The sequence below is a fragment of the Elephantulus edwardii genome, unplaced genomic scaffold (genome assembly GCF_000299155.1).
Source record: "Elephantulus edwardii isolate Elephantulus edwardi_28Jun2011 unplaced genomic scaffold, EleEdw1.0 scaffold00011, whole genome shotgun sequence".
Lineage (NCBI taxonomy): Eukaryota > Metazoa > Chordata > Mammalia > Macroscelidea > Macroscelididae > Elephantulus > Elephantulus edwardii.
The window spans coordinates 23,307,563-23,323,859 of record NW_006399761.1 but is presented as its reverse complement, the minus strand read 5'-3'; the positions used below and the strand labels follow the sequence as shown (position 1 = coordinate 23,323,859).

The 16,297-nt window shown below is 37.3% G+C and overlaps 1 protein-coding gene across 3 annotated transcripts in view; it reads left to right on the top strand.

Annotated features, from left to right (window-relative positions):
* EHBP1 (EH domain binding protein 1) overlaps positions 1-16,297 on the top strand; it is a 411,111-nt gene that overhangs the window by 346,522 nt on the left and 48,292 nt on the right. For 2 of the 3 annotated variants that reach the window (XM_006880956.1, XM_006880957.1), the window contains 5 exons: positions 5,452-5,559; positions 8,446-8,570; positions 10,950-11,088; positions 11,249-11,355; positions 13,885-14,008. In XM_006880956.1, coding sequence (XP_006881018.1) covers positions 5,452-5,559; positions 8,446-8,570; positions 10,950-11,088; positions 11,249-11,355; positions 13,885-14,008 — 603 coding nt within the window. The remainder of the gene's footprint in view (positions 1-5,451; positions 5,560-8,445; positions 8,571-10,949; positions 11,089-11,248; positions 11,356-13,884; positions 14,009-16,297) is intronic. The other variant, XM_006880958.1, reaches the window with a different exon arrangement.

Here is a 16,297-nt window from a genome sequence, read left to right as displayed (position 1 = left end):
GCACGATTAAATATTCTGGGATTCTTTGATCGTGTCAGTTGTGAGGCCAACTAAAAGTAGATTTCTAATAGCACAAGTCTTTTCTCCATTTATTATAATGTTGGTGAGGGGTTTTGTTTCTTGATGTTGAGCTATAATCCATATAGACAGCTGTAGTCTTCGCCCATCCTTGCTTTTATCTTCAAATCCTCTCACTTTTTGCAAGTAAAGTTGGGCTGTCTGCATAACACATGTTGTTGTTGTCTTCTTACAATCTTGATAAACTTCAGCTTCTAGGATTAGCTGCTTAGTGTACATATTGAATAGATGTGGTGAAAGGATGTGACCCTGTTACACACTTTATTTTAAATCCTGCAGAAGCTTCTAGTTCTACCCAAATGACTGGTGGGTTTTTGTTTGTTGGGTTGGTTTTTTTTGGGGGGGTTTTGGTTTTTTGTGTGTGTGTTTGTTTTTTTTGGGTTTTTTTTGGTTCATGTACAGATTCTACATGAGCATAATTAAGTGTTCAGGAATTCTAGTCTTCTCAATCCTAGCCATGATTTACTATGATCCACATAGTTAAATGCCTTCACATAGCCAATAGAAATAAGTAAACATCCTTCTGGCACCCTCTGCTTTCAGTCAGGATCTGTCTTACGTCAGCAGTGATATCTCCAGTTCCAGAACCTCATCTGAATCCAGCTTGAATTCTTGGCAATCAATGTATTGCTCCTACTTTTCAATACTCCTTAGCAGGATTTCACATTTCCATGTGATATTCATGATATTGTTTGATGGGGACTTTTTTTTTTTAATACATACAAATATGAGTCCTCTTCAGTTCATTGTCCAGGTAGCTGTCTTCCAAATTTCTTGGCTTAGACTAGTGAGGATGCCCAGCGTCTGTTTGCTGAAACTCCTCGTTTGTACTCTGTCAGTTCCCACGCAGGGTTTTCTTGTTTTCCAGTGCCTTCAAGTGCAGTTTCAGCTTCTTCATTCAATACTGATGGTTCTTGATCATATGCTACTTGCTCAAGTAGCTCAGCATCTACCAGTTCTTTCTGGTACAGTGACTGTGTTCCTTTCATCATATTTTGATGTGTCCATTATTGTTCCATATTTTGCCCATAGACTCCTTCAATATTTGCACGTTGAGGCTTAAAGGTTTTTCTTCAGTTCTTTCTGCTTGAGAAATGTCAACTATCATTAAAGTATTTTGTTCTGTCTTATCTAGCTGCCCTTTGAAACCTCTTCAGCCTTTTTATTTCATTTCTTCTTTTTGCTTTGGTTTCCTCCTAGGTTCTAGAGCAAATTTTATAGTCTCTCCTGTTATCCATTATTAATAATTTTCCCCCTTTCTTTTCTTTTTTAATGACTTTTTGTTTCTTTTTTTTATGATGTCCTTGGTGTCATTCGTTAACTCACCCAGCCTTTGATCAGTATTTCTTCAGTGCATCACATCTGTTCTTGAAATGGTGCTTATGTGGTGTTCAAAGTTTCTAATGTCCTTTCTGTTTTGTTAATGCATACTGAGTTTGCAGGGAGTTCTGGTGGCCAAGTGTGTGGGTTAAGGAGTTGTGCTGCCGACTCAGAAACTCAGTTCAAAATCCACCAGCAGCTTTCATAGGGAAAAAAAGAGAGAACTCCTGTGTAATTCACAGCCTCTGAAAACCCACTGGGTGGTCAACTATGCATTGTTTCCAACTCAGCAACATATAACAACAGTGGAGTTTTCAATAGTTAGCTGTAAAGATTCATTTTTAATATCTAATATCCTAAACATACATACATAAAACTTTTGTGTGTGTATGTATGTGACTATAAAAACGTGGGCATTTTTAGTTCTGCTAGTTGGAACATTTACACAGGTGTTTAAAAATGTGCAGTGTTAAACTATTGAAAAGGATTCAAGAGTTTATCATAAAACTGAAGTCAGTAAATGGTAAAAAATTGGAAATCTATTCTTTAGAAGACCTGAACTATATAAGAGCTCAATATTTACTCTTGCTCTCCAAATAATAATCCTTTTATCTAAGGTTAGCACGATATATATTTATATAAACAGTGAGTTAACCTGCTCAGCATTAGCAGTGAATGGCAGCAAAGCAGAGATGTCTTTCAGCTGGGAGAGGAAACGAATGGCACCTTTTGCTATCACATAGGAGTGCAGCACTGTATAAGTGGATCATGAACAGAGAAATGTCAGGATTTCTCTTTTGCCTGGATATTGCTGCAGATTGCTGGAACCTGGCAGTGTGCATATCCAACCACATTTTCAGACGTAGCTGTTTTTCATGCCTTTCCCTCTGGTTACTGAGGCTGGAGAGTTAATCCTGGCTTCTCTTTTACCTTCCTCAGTATCTCTCCCTTAGTGTCAAATAAATTTCAAACATGGCAATACCCACTCTGAAATTCTTTTCTCCTAAGTTTAGGTTTTCTTACTGCTTGCCCTAGAGGTCATAATTCTCCAGTTTGGGCACCTCTCTGTTCTCCAGTTTGACATCTTAGGTCAGGAGTTTTATGGGAAGGTTAATGCTCCTTCTCCGGCAGATCATCTGTTGGATTCGAACCATGTACCTCTGGGATTGCAGTGCAGATGTACTTTTAAAATATGTCTCTTAAGACTCAATTTAATTTCTTCCAAGAAATAATTCCTGGTATTACTGGTACAGTAATTTTCCCATATTCTGAGTTTGTACTGTTACTTGTTTTACTCCCTACCACTTACTGGTCCTACATGGTTTTACACCCACTCCTCACTTATCAACAGTAGTCTTATTATCTGACATTTTGCATTTATAGCAATAGTAACAAGTCTTTCCATCCATAATGTTGTGTGACGCTAATGAATGCAAGGCAAAAGAGGCCCTGGCGATGAGTTAAGGATGGTTGTTAACTTGGGTAGGCAATGATTCTCAGTGCTTTTAGCAATTATGTAATGTTTTTGAGATTGTTTGTTTGTTTTTTAATATGGGAAGTCTCAAATAAACTTTTAAGTATTACCATTGATACATAGGGAGCTACGCTGCTAATCTAAAGCCTCACTTACGGGGTTGAATCCACCAGCTGTTCAGAGGGAGGAAAATGGGTCATCTGCTGCAGTGCAGCTTCCAGCCTGAGAAGCTCAGGGGAGGGTCCGCAAGGAGTCCATCCAGTTCACCATTTCAGAGGTGTTGAGCTTTGTGTTACAAATATATATTTCCTTGGGAGTCAAATCGGTGGTTTCAAGTCAAGCACAAAAATTTTTAGGGGAATGGAAGAAGGTTAAAGAATTAAGCCGAGCCTTGAACTTTGGGATTTCTTAATTGGAAAAATATTTTTTGAATACCCCACTATTAATAGGAGTTATCCAGTGAAAAAGAAGTTTGCTGTATTGAACTCACTGACATGGAGTTAAAACTGACTCCTTGCTGACCCTCTTTTGGCTGCTTCTGAGGCTGTAAATTGCGCTGGAGACAATAACCCATTTTCAGCCAAGGAGCCCCTGGTGGATTTAACTACCAGCGTGGAGAGGGTTGCAACCTTTGAGTTCATGTAACTCCCTTCACACTAGGTCGCATGTACTAGGCCACCAGAGTGACCCCACATTGTCTTCAACTCCCAGAGTTAAACAGCTGTTTGTCAAAAATGCACCATTGACAACAGAATTTAAAGCTACATCTGGCATGTTCAAGGGCACAAGGGCTCCCTAAAGACCCAAGCCCTCATTTGGTTTGTTTGCATCTGAAAGTTGGAGAGTAAATAAGAATGATTGAAGAAGTGATGAAGCTCTTGAACGGTAGCGTTGGCAGAGTATTGACTATCTCTTGCACTGCCAAAAGAACAAATGAATTCATGTCGAAGGAAGTGTATCCAGGGTGATCCTTAGAAGCGAGGATGCTGACACTTGCTCTCACTCATTGTCAGGAAGGACCAGAACCTTACAAAAAAGACTTCATGCTTGGAAAGGTACAGGGTTAGGACAGAGAGGAAGACCCTCAATGAGGTGGATTAACACAGTGACTGTAACAATGGGGTCGAGCAGATCAGAGATCGTGAAGATGACACAGGGCAGGGCACAGCTCGAGTCTCTTGGTCATAGGGTTATCGCAGACATAGTTGACTTGATGGGACCTAACTCATTATTGCTGTGCCTTTTCAGATGTCTTCACTCATACATTTCACTTGTTGCTGTTGAGTTGGAACTAATTTAAAAAACTGGACAAATACTGCATAGGACCATTATTGTAGAAATGGACAACTAGCAAAATACGTGTAGAGACCCATAAGGGAATAGAGGTGGGAGCAGAGGGCTAAGGATAGGTACAGATGAAACCACAGTGTTGCACAATTTAGTGGGTGGGGGGAGGGCAGGAAATGGGAAAGATCCGTGGGGGACTTGAAAAGACAGGGTAATGATGGGCATAGTCCAATGGTGATCAATTTTATAGGACATAAAGTATGGCAATGATTGTATGAAACACAATGTGAATAAAGAATAGTGTTCAACATAATGCATATGAACTTTGTAAGCACACCAATGTAAAATAAAAATTAAAAAACAAACAAAAAACCCCTTGATCCTCCATTGGGGTTTCAGCGGCTGTAAAGCTCATGAGAGAAGATTCCCCATCCTTGTCCAGCAGAGCTGCTGATGAATTTGAACTTAGCACCATTGGGTTGGCAGCACAACTCTATCCACTAGGCCACCAAAGCTCCTTTCAAATGTGTAGAATTCAAAGTTATTTAGCCAGTTTTATCACTACACTTGGGGAGGGGGGGAAAAATAGCATTTTCTTAATTCATTATGACCTAAATTATTCTACTAAGGATATTAGAAATAGAAGACTTCCACATATCCATGTAACTAATTATGAACAATTTCCTCCCTTTGGCTTTTCTGAGATTTTCTGACTTACTTGTTTCTAAACTTCTGTATAAAAGTACTGTCGATTTTTGTGTCTCATCTCTTAACTCTATCCATCATGTTTTTATGACAATAATTTTTTAACACTACTAAAGCATTTATGGCTTCATACAAATAATATATGGTTACGTGAATTGAATTTTTTATTTCTTTATACATTTATGCCTAATAAATAATAAAAATGTAGACATTAAAAATATTTTTTTATTACTCTGTCACCAAATTAGCTTTACTTTTGCATGCTGTTATTAGAGAGTACTAATAGATCACCTTTTAGAATTTAAGGACATAGTAAGTTCAGTGATTCAGAAACAGTGTATAACAAATTGTCAAAAACTTTGCATCTGCCGTTATATATGGCCATTAATTTTTTTATAATGTAAAATGTAAATGTTAATTGAGTGGTAAAAAAGTGACTTAAGACTGAATTCCTTCTTAACTAGCTTCTCTGTGTCTGTCCTGAATTTGAATACTTCATTAAAATACTGTTTTCCCCCTTGGTGTATTGGGCAAAGGATATAAAAGTAGAAATACTATACTAACATTATTGCTACGTGTTCCTACAGATGAAAATGATAATATTGAGCTAGATAATAACGAGGAGATTCCTGAAGGCTTTGTTGTAGGAGGTGGCGATGAACTTACTAACCTAGAAAATGACCTTGAAACTACTGGTAATTTCATGTTGTGACTGTCGTGTGTCCTGCTGCATGGAGAACTTGGTAGCTATGTTTACATCATTAATAACAGTAGTATAAGTTCTTTCTTTAGTTTTTTTACATCTCATCTCCTCCCAAGTCATTACGCTACATCCCGCCCACCATCAATCTTACGTTATAATTTTATTTTAGGCTAGCTATTAAAATTAGCAGTAGAATAATGAATTGTAGTCTATGTTCTCTTACGAATAAGACTCACTCTGGCATTATATGTCATGTGAGACCATTTTTAGGTATTTTGTAGTTACTCCCTTTGTACCAACCTAAATATTTTGATATGACCTGAGAAGCCATGGTTAGGAGAAACCATAAAATACTGCAGATATAGCAGGAGTGACATCCAATTCCAACACACCTCTAGAAACTCTATGAACTTCATAAATGATGATAGTTATAGAAAAAGCTTCAGACCTTTTTTTCATAGGGTTGCTATGAGTCTTGCTCGACTCAAGTGCAATCAGCACCACCACAACAACATAAACTGTAGATCAAATTATCTGACTCAGTTTAGAATTAATAGTCATTTTAGTCATATTCTTTCATAAATTTTCATGTTTTCCTTAAGTATTTAACTATCACTGCTGATAAATTAGTCTGTGCATACTAACAGCTGCTTACAATCAGCTGCTTTAGTTAGGAACACCTCATATAGACTGCTGTTAAATTAGTCTTCTATTTTATATCAGTAAATCCTATGTCAGTAGTTCACATTGCTAATTGACCATAGTAAGATACTGTTTAAAATACAAAGATACTTATTGGTAGAATAATAATTGGCAAGCATCCTGTATGTGTTGCCTTCATGCACTAACAGCTAGTAACCAGTTTACAATTTTGCACACATGTAGAATTTCAGAAATGCTTGCTGAGTTGAATCCTCCCAGGCATTAAAAATCTTGGGGGACCTTTTTAGACCTAGAGATGAGGAGACTAAGGTGCTAATACGTCTTTTTTCTGAAGGGAGAGAGAATAGATGTTGTTTTCCTTGCATGGCCCCCAGTGTTAATCCTTTTCCTGGTTTGCAGTCTCACTTTTATTTCTCTAAGAAACAATTGATCTTTCTGACCATGAAGAACACTCCCAAAGACTCTACCCACCCACCCCTCCCAAAAATATAGACACCAGCCATTCCCTTGTGTGCAAGTCCAAGAGAACACTCTTGTTTCAGGATGTTGCTAATGTGTTTACTCTAAAATTAGGACCACTCATCAGTTCTTTCTATTTCAAATTCTGTAGAACTGGGGTGTCTGACTTTTCTTTTTGAAAAGGTTTTGCTTGCTGCTTACCCACCCCATCTACTCCCGACCCCACCCTTACCACCAAACCTTCACCTGGACCAGGCAAGTCCTTCACTGCTGAGGACCTCACGGGTGCAGCCTTGAGGTCTTCATCAGTTTACGAACATAGAACACCAGAGTCATCAGTGGCCTAATGTTTTGTTGATGGTGAAGGAAGGACAAATGAGTCTTTGCTTAGGTGAGCGGAGTACTCATTTCAACAAGAGCACCTTTGGTGGGATACTTTTCATTTTAAAACTACTAGGCTTGATTCTTACCCTACTTAAAAACACTATTCCCACTTTGTGTATACCAAAGAATAAAATACATCTTAGTTTTCTGGTTTAAAGTTAACTGATATGTGTTGTTTACAACTCCCAAGCATACCGCTAAGTGTTAATATGTGCATAGAATAGGTTTTCCAGTTCACAGCTATGTTTTATTTCATTGGCAATAAGAAATGGAAATGTAAACTGGAACCTAGAGGCAATTAGAATATATTATGATTTTTATCCTTGCTTTATTTTCCCCAAAATTCCTTTTTTAATATGTATATAAGTCATAATGTTTTAATAATAAGTTGTTTCATCTTTATCTTGATTTGACCATGGTTCATCAGATATTGTTTAAGAGAGAAGCCTGGCAATATAAACTGAGCAATTTGCATGAAAGTCATGATAATAAAATTTATTAAGGGCCTTATAATTAGAAAAGTTATTAATCTTTATGAAAAATACCATTCACCAAGTGTTTGGCATGTCTTACACCATTTTATTAAAAGTTCTTTTGAATGAATTAATTTAGGTAGATTTATTGGTGTTTCCATTTGTTTCTGAAGTATTTTATTAAAAATGAATGAACTTGCTAAAAGACTTAAATAATTGCTTTTCAAAATCATAGCCACCATTTATTTCTTTTTACATTGCAACCCATACTTAAAATATCACAAAAAATTGTCATAATCTTTACTTTCTACTTCTGCTATCTAAGAAGATACTAGTACACATATACCCAGTTTCAGTGCTGGGTGTTTCTAATGTATGTACACACACAAACACTGGATTCTAACAGTGTGTGCATGATTATCTGAGGTCATGTTAGGAATTTCTTTTAATGTGGTTTTGTATTATTAATTAAGTATACTAGAATAATAGAAACTGTAAAATATAATTTACAATCAAATGTACCCCTTAATTTAAATATGTTGTTTTTAATAATTTATTGTGTGTACTCTATGAAGTACATTATGATGTACATTAATGTACATATTGGCATTGATTTCAGAAAAGCATAGTTCCTATTCGTTATAACTTCCTAGTCTTTATGGACCATGTTCACTGTGGTTTTTTAAGGAGAATGATTTGAGGAGGGGAGAATGCTGATATACACTGAGAGAATTCCGCATGCGTTGGTCTGACATGCTCTTACTGTATGTTCTTTGCTAATGTCCTTTTCTTTCTTTTAAAAATATACTATTATTTTTATGATGTTACTAAAAGTTATTAGCCTACACACAGCGAAAGGCATCCCACTCAGTTATTCATGGTATTTGCATATTTAACAGAACAAAACACTAAGATGGTGGACTTGAAGATGAAGAAACTCCTAGAAGCTCCGCCACAGGTGGCAGATTCATTCTCCACTGCTGCCCAGAGAGCTTTAGCTGAGAGCTCAGAGCAAGACGTTAAGGTAACTCTTACTTTACTTGGTGTCCATGGAGTCTCGCTTCCACAGGTACTGTATAATCCAAATTGTCCACATAAAGGTGCCAACTTTTGTATTAAGTGCCAAGTAAACTAGACATTGAATATGTAAGTCTGTTTACAGACTAGCTTTCTGAGAAACTGCCCCTTTAAATTGATAAAATTGACATTCCAGATAAAACTGGAAAGTGTCACTTAGAAATTACTTTTCACTTGTTATCTGTAAGTATATTTTGCAAAGAAAATTCTTGTTCAGAGAACTCCAGTATTTTTAGATCATCCTCGACCTCCTCTCAGCTTTGATGAACTAGAACTTGGGCTATTTATCAGGATTACTATCCTTGAGGTTGGTGGTGTGACAGAAAATGTATGTGTAAGGTGATCTGTACCATGGTCCATTATGTCTCGTGTAGGACTTTAGACAAGTTCCCTGTTATACTAATATTAGTAGTTGTATCCTTTTTACTGTTTGGAATATCTCCACCCAAGCCTTCCTCCATTTCCCTTGCATTTTATCATCCCTATTTCTCTGGCTTTAGGGCACTTCCAGTGCTGTATAACTTTTCACCCACCTGCGGACTGTGGGGGCTGCCCTGCTGACTGAAAGGATTTCCTTCCTCTGACACAGAGCTGCTTTGAAGTCCCAAAACAATGACTTTCATTGCTTTTCCCTCATACTGTCGGTTTCTATAAATTGGTGATGAAAGTGTGTGGCTGCACCAGAGGACTTTTGGTCTCTGTCTTTGAACAAAGAAAGCCTGGATCAGGTCTGATTTTTTGCGTTCAATTTAGCTTTCTGCAGTGGATTTAATGCGGAATGAAGCTGGCCTACGAATAATACAATGGATTGAAAAGGCTAACTGAATTAGTGGGTTTAGAAGAATACATTTGTAAAGTGGCAGAAGTTCCTAGTCATAAAAAGGTTTCTTAAGATGGGATTTGCTGGCTAATCGCACTGATATTTAACATGTTGCCAGACCTAAGAAAATTTAGCAGTGTTTGTTTATCTTGGTAAAGACTTGAGTTTTAGACTGTTGGACAGTTGTAGTAATGACACTATAGAATTTACATTTTAAATAAATAAATGGTAGCCAAAAGTGCTTCCTACACTAGCTACATAGCTATTGTGTTAATGGTAAATAGATAACTTTTTGGAAAACATTATATACAAGTATTTTTATCTGTATGCTGAAATTGTTTCAATTTGGTGAAACTCTTTTTGCCTTCTACAATATACCAATTTTTAAAGTTCTTTCAACAAAAGGTGTGTCTTAAACTGCTTATGTTTGCATGGACCTTTTTATTTAAAATTTTTTCAATGATGCTTATAAAGAACATATAGAGAGTCCATCTGTTTTCTCAAAGCTTTCAGCACTGGTTTGGGTTCTTACTCTTTTTTTTTTGTTTTTTTTTAAATAAAATGCAGTTTACACATTTATAAATGAGGCATTCTGTGTTTGTGGCAAAGGATAAACTGTTACCTTCCCTGGAGGATTGTGTATCCCAGGCCTCCTTGAGGCTAGAGAATAGGCCAGTGGAGGACTCCCTCATTACTGATTGTCTCAATGCACAGGAAGGGCAAAGTCTTGGTAGCTTTTGATAACCAGTTTCAGCATTCAGCAGGCTTAGCTATTAGTCATGCATCTTAGCCTTTCCCTATTTACTTTCAAAACACTTAATAAAAATAATAAAAGATTAGGTATAAAATGAAATATTTGTTTGGTACACAGCGCCTCGGTATCTGCAGCTCCCACACACTGCAGTGGTTCAGTCTTCTGGGATATTTCTTGTTGATAGAACCATTTGAATTTGTTACCAGTATTAACATAGGAAGCTCTGGAAAAGATAATTGTCGTTTCCTTAGCAGTAAAGGGCTTACTTACAAATCTGGCTTTGGAAAGTTATAGCTGATGAAATACAGTGTGGTGGGGTAGTATTATAATCCTACCTTTTAGCCTTCATCCAGCATTAGTAGTTTATCTCAATGGGCATAAAATTAGAAACTAGTTCGTCTTGTCATACAAGTCTGTGGGACTATACGGTGCGATAGGGCAGAATAGTGGGGGAAGAGACGGAGGCTTTTAAATGATACATATCATTGATGGCATACATAAAGGTTCACAGGGGTAATGAATCAAAGTGACTGAGAGCGATCCTCCATTGAAACCATGGTCCCTCAAAGTTTAAGATTATAAGCCCCAGAAGTTGTAGTTGAATTCTCCAGAATGCTTTCAAATCTTTTTCTCTCCAAAAGTTTCTACCCCAGAAAGTCAGCATTACCTTAAATCAGGGAAAGTTGTCATCATGTCTCATTTCATGTTTGTAGGACCAGGCCACACTTAACCATGCGCTGTTTTACTTCCAGAATGGCGCGGAGGATCTCCGGGTTGAGCGATTACCAAAAGCAGCTGAACGTTTTAGAAATCCTGTTGTGTTCAGCAAAGATTCTACCGTCAGGAAAACCCAGCTTCAGTCTTTTAGTCAATATGTTGAGGCTAGACCAGGTAGGAACACTTTTTTAAAAGATGTTTTCCCATCTTATGATTTAATAGCATTTAATTATATATGTGTCTGTGTGGAAAAGCTGATACTGTAAAATCCACATTTCAATACACAAATATCAAGCTTTATAATAATTTTACATGTCTTTCCCCTTTTTTTAAGAGATGAAAAGGCAGAGATCAATACAGGAAGATACAAAGAAAGGAAATGAGGAGAAGACCGTGATAACGGAAGCTCAGAGGAAGCCATCAGAAGATGAAGTACTTAATGTATATTAATTTTTTGTGTGGTTTCATGATTGCTGATAATTCCAAACTGTATGTGGAAATAGTGCCTTTATTTGTTAAAATGAGATGTTAGGTTTTTTCAAGATGTCAATCTCCAGCGCATTCAAAGCAGAGTGAGAGGGGTGTACTGTTGAATTAGTCTGCAGTATGGTGATAATTGTCAGATTAAAAAAAAAAATGAATTTTTCAGAGCTCCACAGCCCCAGCTTTCTCGAGACATTTCCATCAGGGCACTTCCCATAAAGAGATTCCAGTATTGATCTACCGGGAGGATTTTAATTATTACAATAGCAGATACCGCAGAGCTCCAGTTAGAGGGAAAAGTCACATGAGACCCTGCTAGAATTTCTCAGCCAACCCATTTTGTTGGCTTGGGTTAATGGGTGTTCAACCTTTCCATTATCCAGATCAGCTGTGAATTACTAGCTGAATGATGTTTGCATTAATATAATATATATGGTAATTTCTTCACTTAATTAACGGGGAGGTTCAGCTCAGTAGGGGTATGGGCTGATCATGTGTAAAATTGATTTGTGAGGGAAATATTTGATAGACCGCAGGGGGAAAGCTGCTTTTGATGGACAGCTGCGGGACAGAAGCAGGAAGAACAAGTTTCAACTTGAATTTTTGTCTGGAAGCATCTCTCTCTTGAATGTTGCTACCTTTTTTAAAAATTATTATTATTACCTACACTTTGTATAAATATTTTTTCTTGTTTTGTTCTGTTAAAATGGCCACCACTGAATATTTAAATCCTTTCAAATGCACTCAGGGGTGCCAACTACCTTTTGGCATTTCTTATTTAAGTTGTTCACTTTGGAAGACCTGGAAAGGTCTTAACAGAAGGTATACACACCTCACTGGTGTGTCCCAGTGAAGTGTTGGGAACACCTTATACATTACAGGATACTTGAACATACTGGATACTCAGGCTGAAGAAGGCTGATTCAGAAATTTAGTGATATTTTTAGATGAAGTAATAAGTTAAAGTAACAAAGTTTGTGTGTACACTCCGCTCCACTTTCTTTTCCATCTTTTGTACTCATGCTGTTTTTGCAAGGTCTCATGTGTGTTTTATTTTTTCTGAATACAAATGAGAAAAGGAAAAGCCCCCTTAAAAGAAAGGTTTCGTTATTTGGCAAATAAGTACGAAAAGTATTCACCAAATGGCTTCAGATTTTAAAGATACTATCAGTGTGTATTCTATTGTATATTTTTCCCCATTATGTTTTAATATTTAGAAAGAAGATAATCTATTTTGTAAGACATTGGAAAATACAGTGACTTCTTTTATCAGGCCATCCCGAGAAATAAGCAATGTTATAATTTCTTGTTTCAACTTTAAGTCTGTTAATTTCAAGACAAATTGAGTTCCTATGTAAATAGAAGCCATGTGACATTTCCAAATGTGAATAAGTTGTAGATTTTGTTAGATACCTGTCTATTGATCATGAGAATTCCAAAATATGTTTAGAACCAACATATTTCCTAAACATGTCTGAGAGGGCAGTGTTACTCTACATAGGTAAAGAATTTGATAGAAGAATGTGCGCACTTAGGGATCTGATTAACTGATGGTGGCAGTGGTAATGGTGAGAGTAATCCCCATTGTTTTATCAATATTTTCCCCAGTTTGATCTCTCAGCCTACAAATGTCTTAAGGTAAATAGATGTTCCAAATGGAGCTGTCTTCCCTCCACTTTTATGCCTAGATCATAAACAGTAATTCTCCCTTAAATTTATCACAATGAAAATTAGGTCTCTCTTGACACTTTATAATAGAGGTGCTACTACAAAGAAAATGACTAAGATCACTTTTTTAATTTTTTTTCTAACTTCAGCTAGTTATGAAGAGTAAACTTTCAAATTAGAATTTAGTTAAATGAAAGATTAACCAAACCAGTATACAAATTATGTAGCTTTTACATGGTCAGGTTTGAAACCACCTGTCAGGTTAGAATTCACAGCTATGATAATTAGTAATACATTGATAGAATAACATATTAAAGACAGAGCCAGCCGGAGGGAGAACTGGAGCTATCACCAACTTCCCTCTTATCGTTTGTGTATTTTTAAAATGTTCACTCTTTGGGAGAACAAATCAGTATTGTGACTTAATTTTTCAGGATGGTTTTACTTTGAGTAAAATTCCTTGTTTCATATTTTTTATTAGGTGCTATTAGTGTTTGTTTTGACAATCACCAATCCTTATGAATGCTTAAATAATTGATTTAATGCTAAGAATAATTATTTTTAAACTTATTGTTAACTTTTAAAATCTGGCTAATCTGGATATGACGTTACAAACAGCATTCTAAAGAGATGAAATTTGTCTCTCTTTACAAAAGTACAGAATGCATAGGTAAAACTGTTGAATCAGGATGGCTTTTGGGAACTAGAGGTGAGACTTAGTTCTCTAGGTAAAGTGCTTTACCAAGTGTTTGTAGAAAGGAGAAATGCAACTTACAAGTGATTTTTTTTTCTCCCCTTCCTGTTTGTTCTCGTTAACAGAAAGGGTTCAAAGACACCAGTCAGTATGTTGTAGGAGAATTGGCAGCACTAGAGAGTGAACAGAAGCAAATTGACACGCGCGCCGCGCTGGTGGAGAAGCGCCTCCGCTATCTCATGGACACAGGTACGGGGCCCAATTACACTGTAAACTGTTTTGGCAAATTGAGCGTTCACAAACTCTTATAGAGTTTTGGAAGTGTGAATCTTTGAAGCCTGAATGTTCAGCAAAACTGCCTTGAAAATAAAAAGGTTGCGATTTGCAGCCACCTCTCTGGGCCCTGGTGATAAGAGAGCCTTCATGGGAAGCGATAAGTCGCCCTGATACCGCGTGAGCCAGCACTATTGAACAGTGTGCTCAGCCATGCAGAGTTGGAATACACATCTGTGCCTCATTGATATGCCACTGCTTAAAAAAAAAAAAAAAAGGAAGATCTTCACTGTTCTACTGATTCATTGGGGGGAAAAAAAAGATTTGGCCAGCTAAAGCCGTGTAGTGCTTGAAACAGAGGCTGTGCGTGGGGGCGGCTCCCTGGACGAGATCGCTGAAATTTGAGAATACGATCAGGTTACTGATGCTCCACCATTTTTCCCCCCTTCTCTTTACGAGAACAGGTTTTCAAAAGTCTCTAATACATTGTATTGCAATTGCATTTGAGAGGATTAAGTTATATAGCAAGATTTCGAAAAATGGGTTAGAATAACAAGTTAGCTCCTAACCAGAGGATGGATTGGCCTTTAATGCTCATTGCTGGTGGTGATTGAACCGATCTAAACATACAAATGCTATTGGATAAGAACAGTGTATGGGTTTGTGTGTGTGTGCGTGTGTGTATATATATAGATATATATAAAAAGTATTTTTTTCCTTTAAAAATACTGTTTTGTGAAAATGACAACTTTATGCCAAATTGAAAAGTAAGGTATATTATGAATAAAGGTGGGGGGAAAAGAACGTGGTAGAAAATCCATGTTTGAGTCAGTCGCTTTCATTTTATGATATTCTAATGGAGTGCAGGTTGGTAAGCTTTGTGGAACTTTTTCTCTTCTCTTTATAAAAAAGAAGAAGAGAATCTTGTGGCCACGTGACTCAGGAATTGCATTATTAAACCAAAGGCAGGTGGTTCAAATCTGTCGGAGTTTGAATCCATCCAACTCTGAGGGAGAAAGATGGGCACTCTCTTCCCATGCTATTCACAACCTCTGAAAACCCACTAAAAGGTCACAAGTGGGTCCGTTCTGACTCAACAGCAATGAAGAGTTTTTGGAATTTTTCCTAAGAGTAAGCACTGGTGGCCTAGTGGCAAGAAGCTGTGCTGCAATCTCTGTGGCATGTGGTTCGAATTCTCTAGTGCTCCGTGGGAGAAGGATGAGCATTGCAGTTAACTGCCTCTGAAAATGCACTGGGGGTGGGGGGTCAGCTATGGGTCGGTTCCAACTCAACAACAACAACAAGCATCTATAAGAAACGCTTGAAAATGTATTCACTAGTGAAATTAACAGATAATAGAACAGGAAAGGACCTTGGGCTTTCTTTATGTTTCAAACTGCCTTGTGGAGAATTCTGAAGCTTCTTCAGAGACTCCTTGGGGGTAGCTCAGACAAGAAAGAGGGAACAGAGAAGAGAGAGACCCCTGGAATCCTTTCTTTCACCTCAGGCAGAGCGGCTCTGAATTTATTATTTACGGTATTTATTACTATCATTATTCCCTACAATAGATCCTTCTTAAGAAGAGTTCATTTGAAGAAAAGATTCTTCTGTTTACAATGTAAAACAAAATTTACCTAACTCTTTGTTTATATAGGTAAGGAAACAGAGGTACAGGATGTGCTTAAAGTCACGCCTGTCAGTGAGTGGCAGGACTAGACTAGAATTCACGGCATCTGCCCCTATCATTTGAAAGCCTTTTTAGCACATCATAACCTCATGCATTCCTCTAACAAGTTAGGTGTGTGTTCAGTCTTAGGCTCTGCATTTATGTGGACTTAACAAGTGTCCAAAACCAACATATCATTTCACATTGACTTATTCCTGTGAAAGTATTAGATCTATTAACAAATGTAAATACTAAATTTCTCGCAGAGAGTATAGAAAAATCAGGTGCAGGAATTCAACCTTAGTTATCTGAAGTAACTTTGAAAAAGAACATGCATTTCTATTCCTCTTATTCTCAACAAACCATAGCGTAATGTAGTTGTTGGTGTTGTGTCCTGTTGAGTTGGAGCCAACTCCTAGCTGACGCTCCGGTGGGTTTTCAGAGACTGTAAATCACTTGAGAGGAGCTTGCCCATCTTTCTGCTGTGGAGCAACTGGTGGATTCAAACAGGGTGCCTTTTGGTTGGCAGCACCACTCCATTCCACTGGGCCACCACACTCCCTCATAAAGGAATCGGTGCTGTTACTTATAGTTGTTGC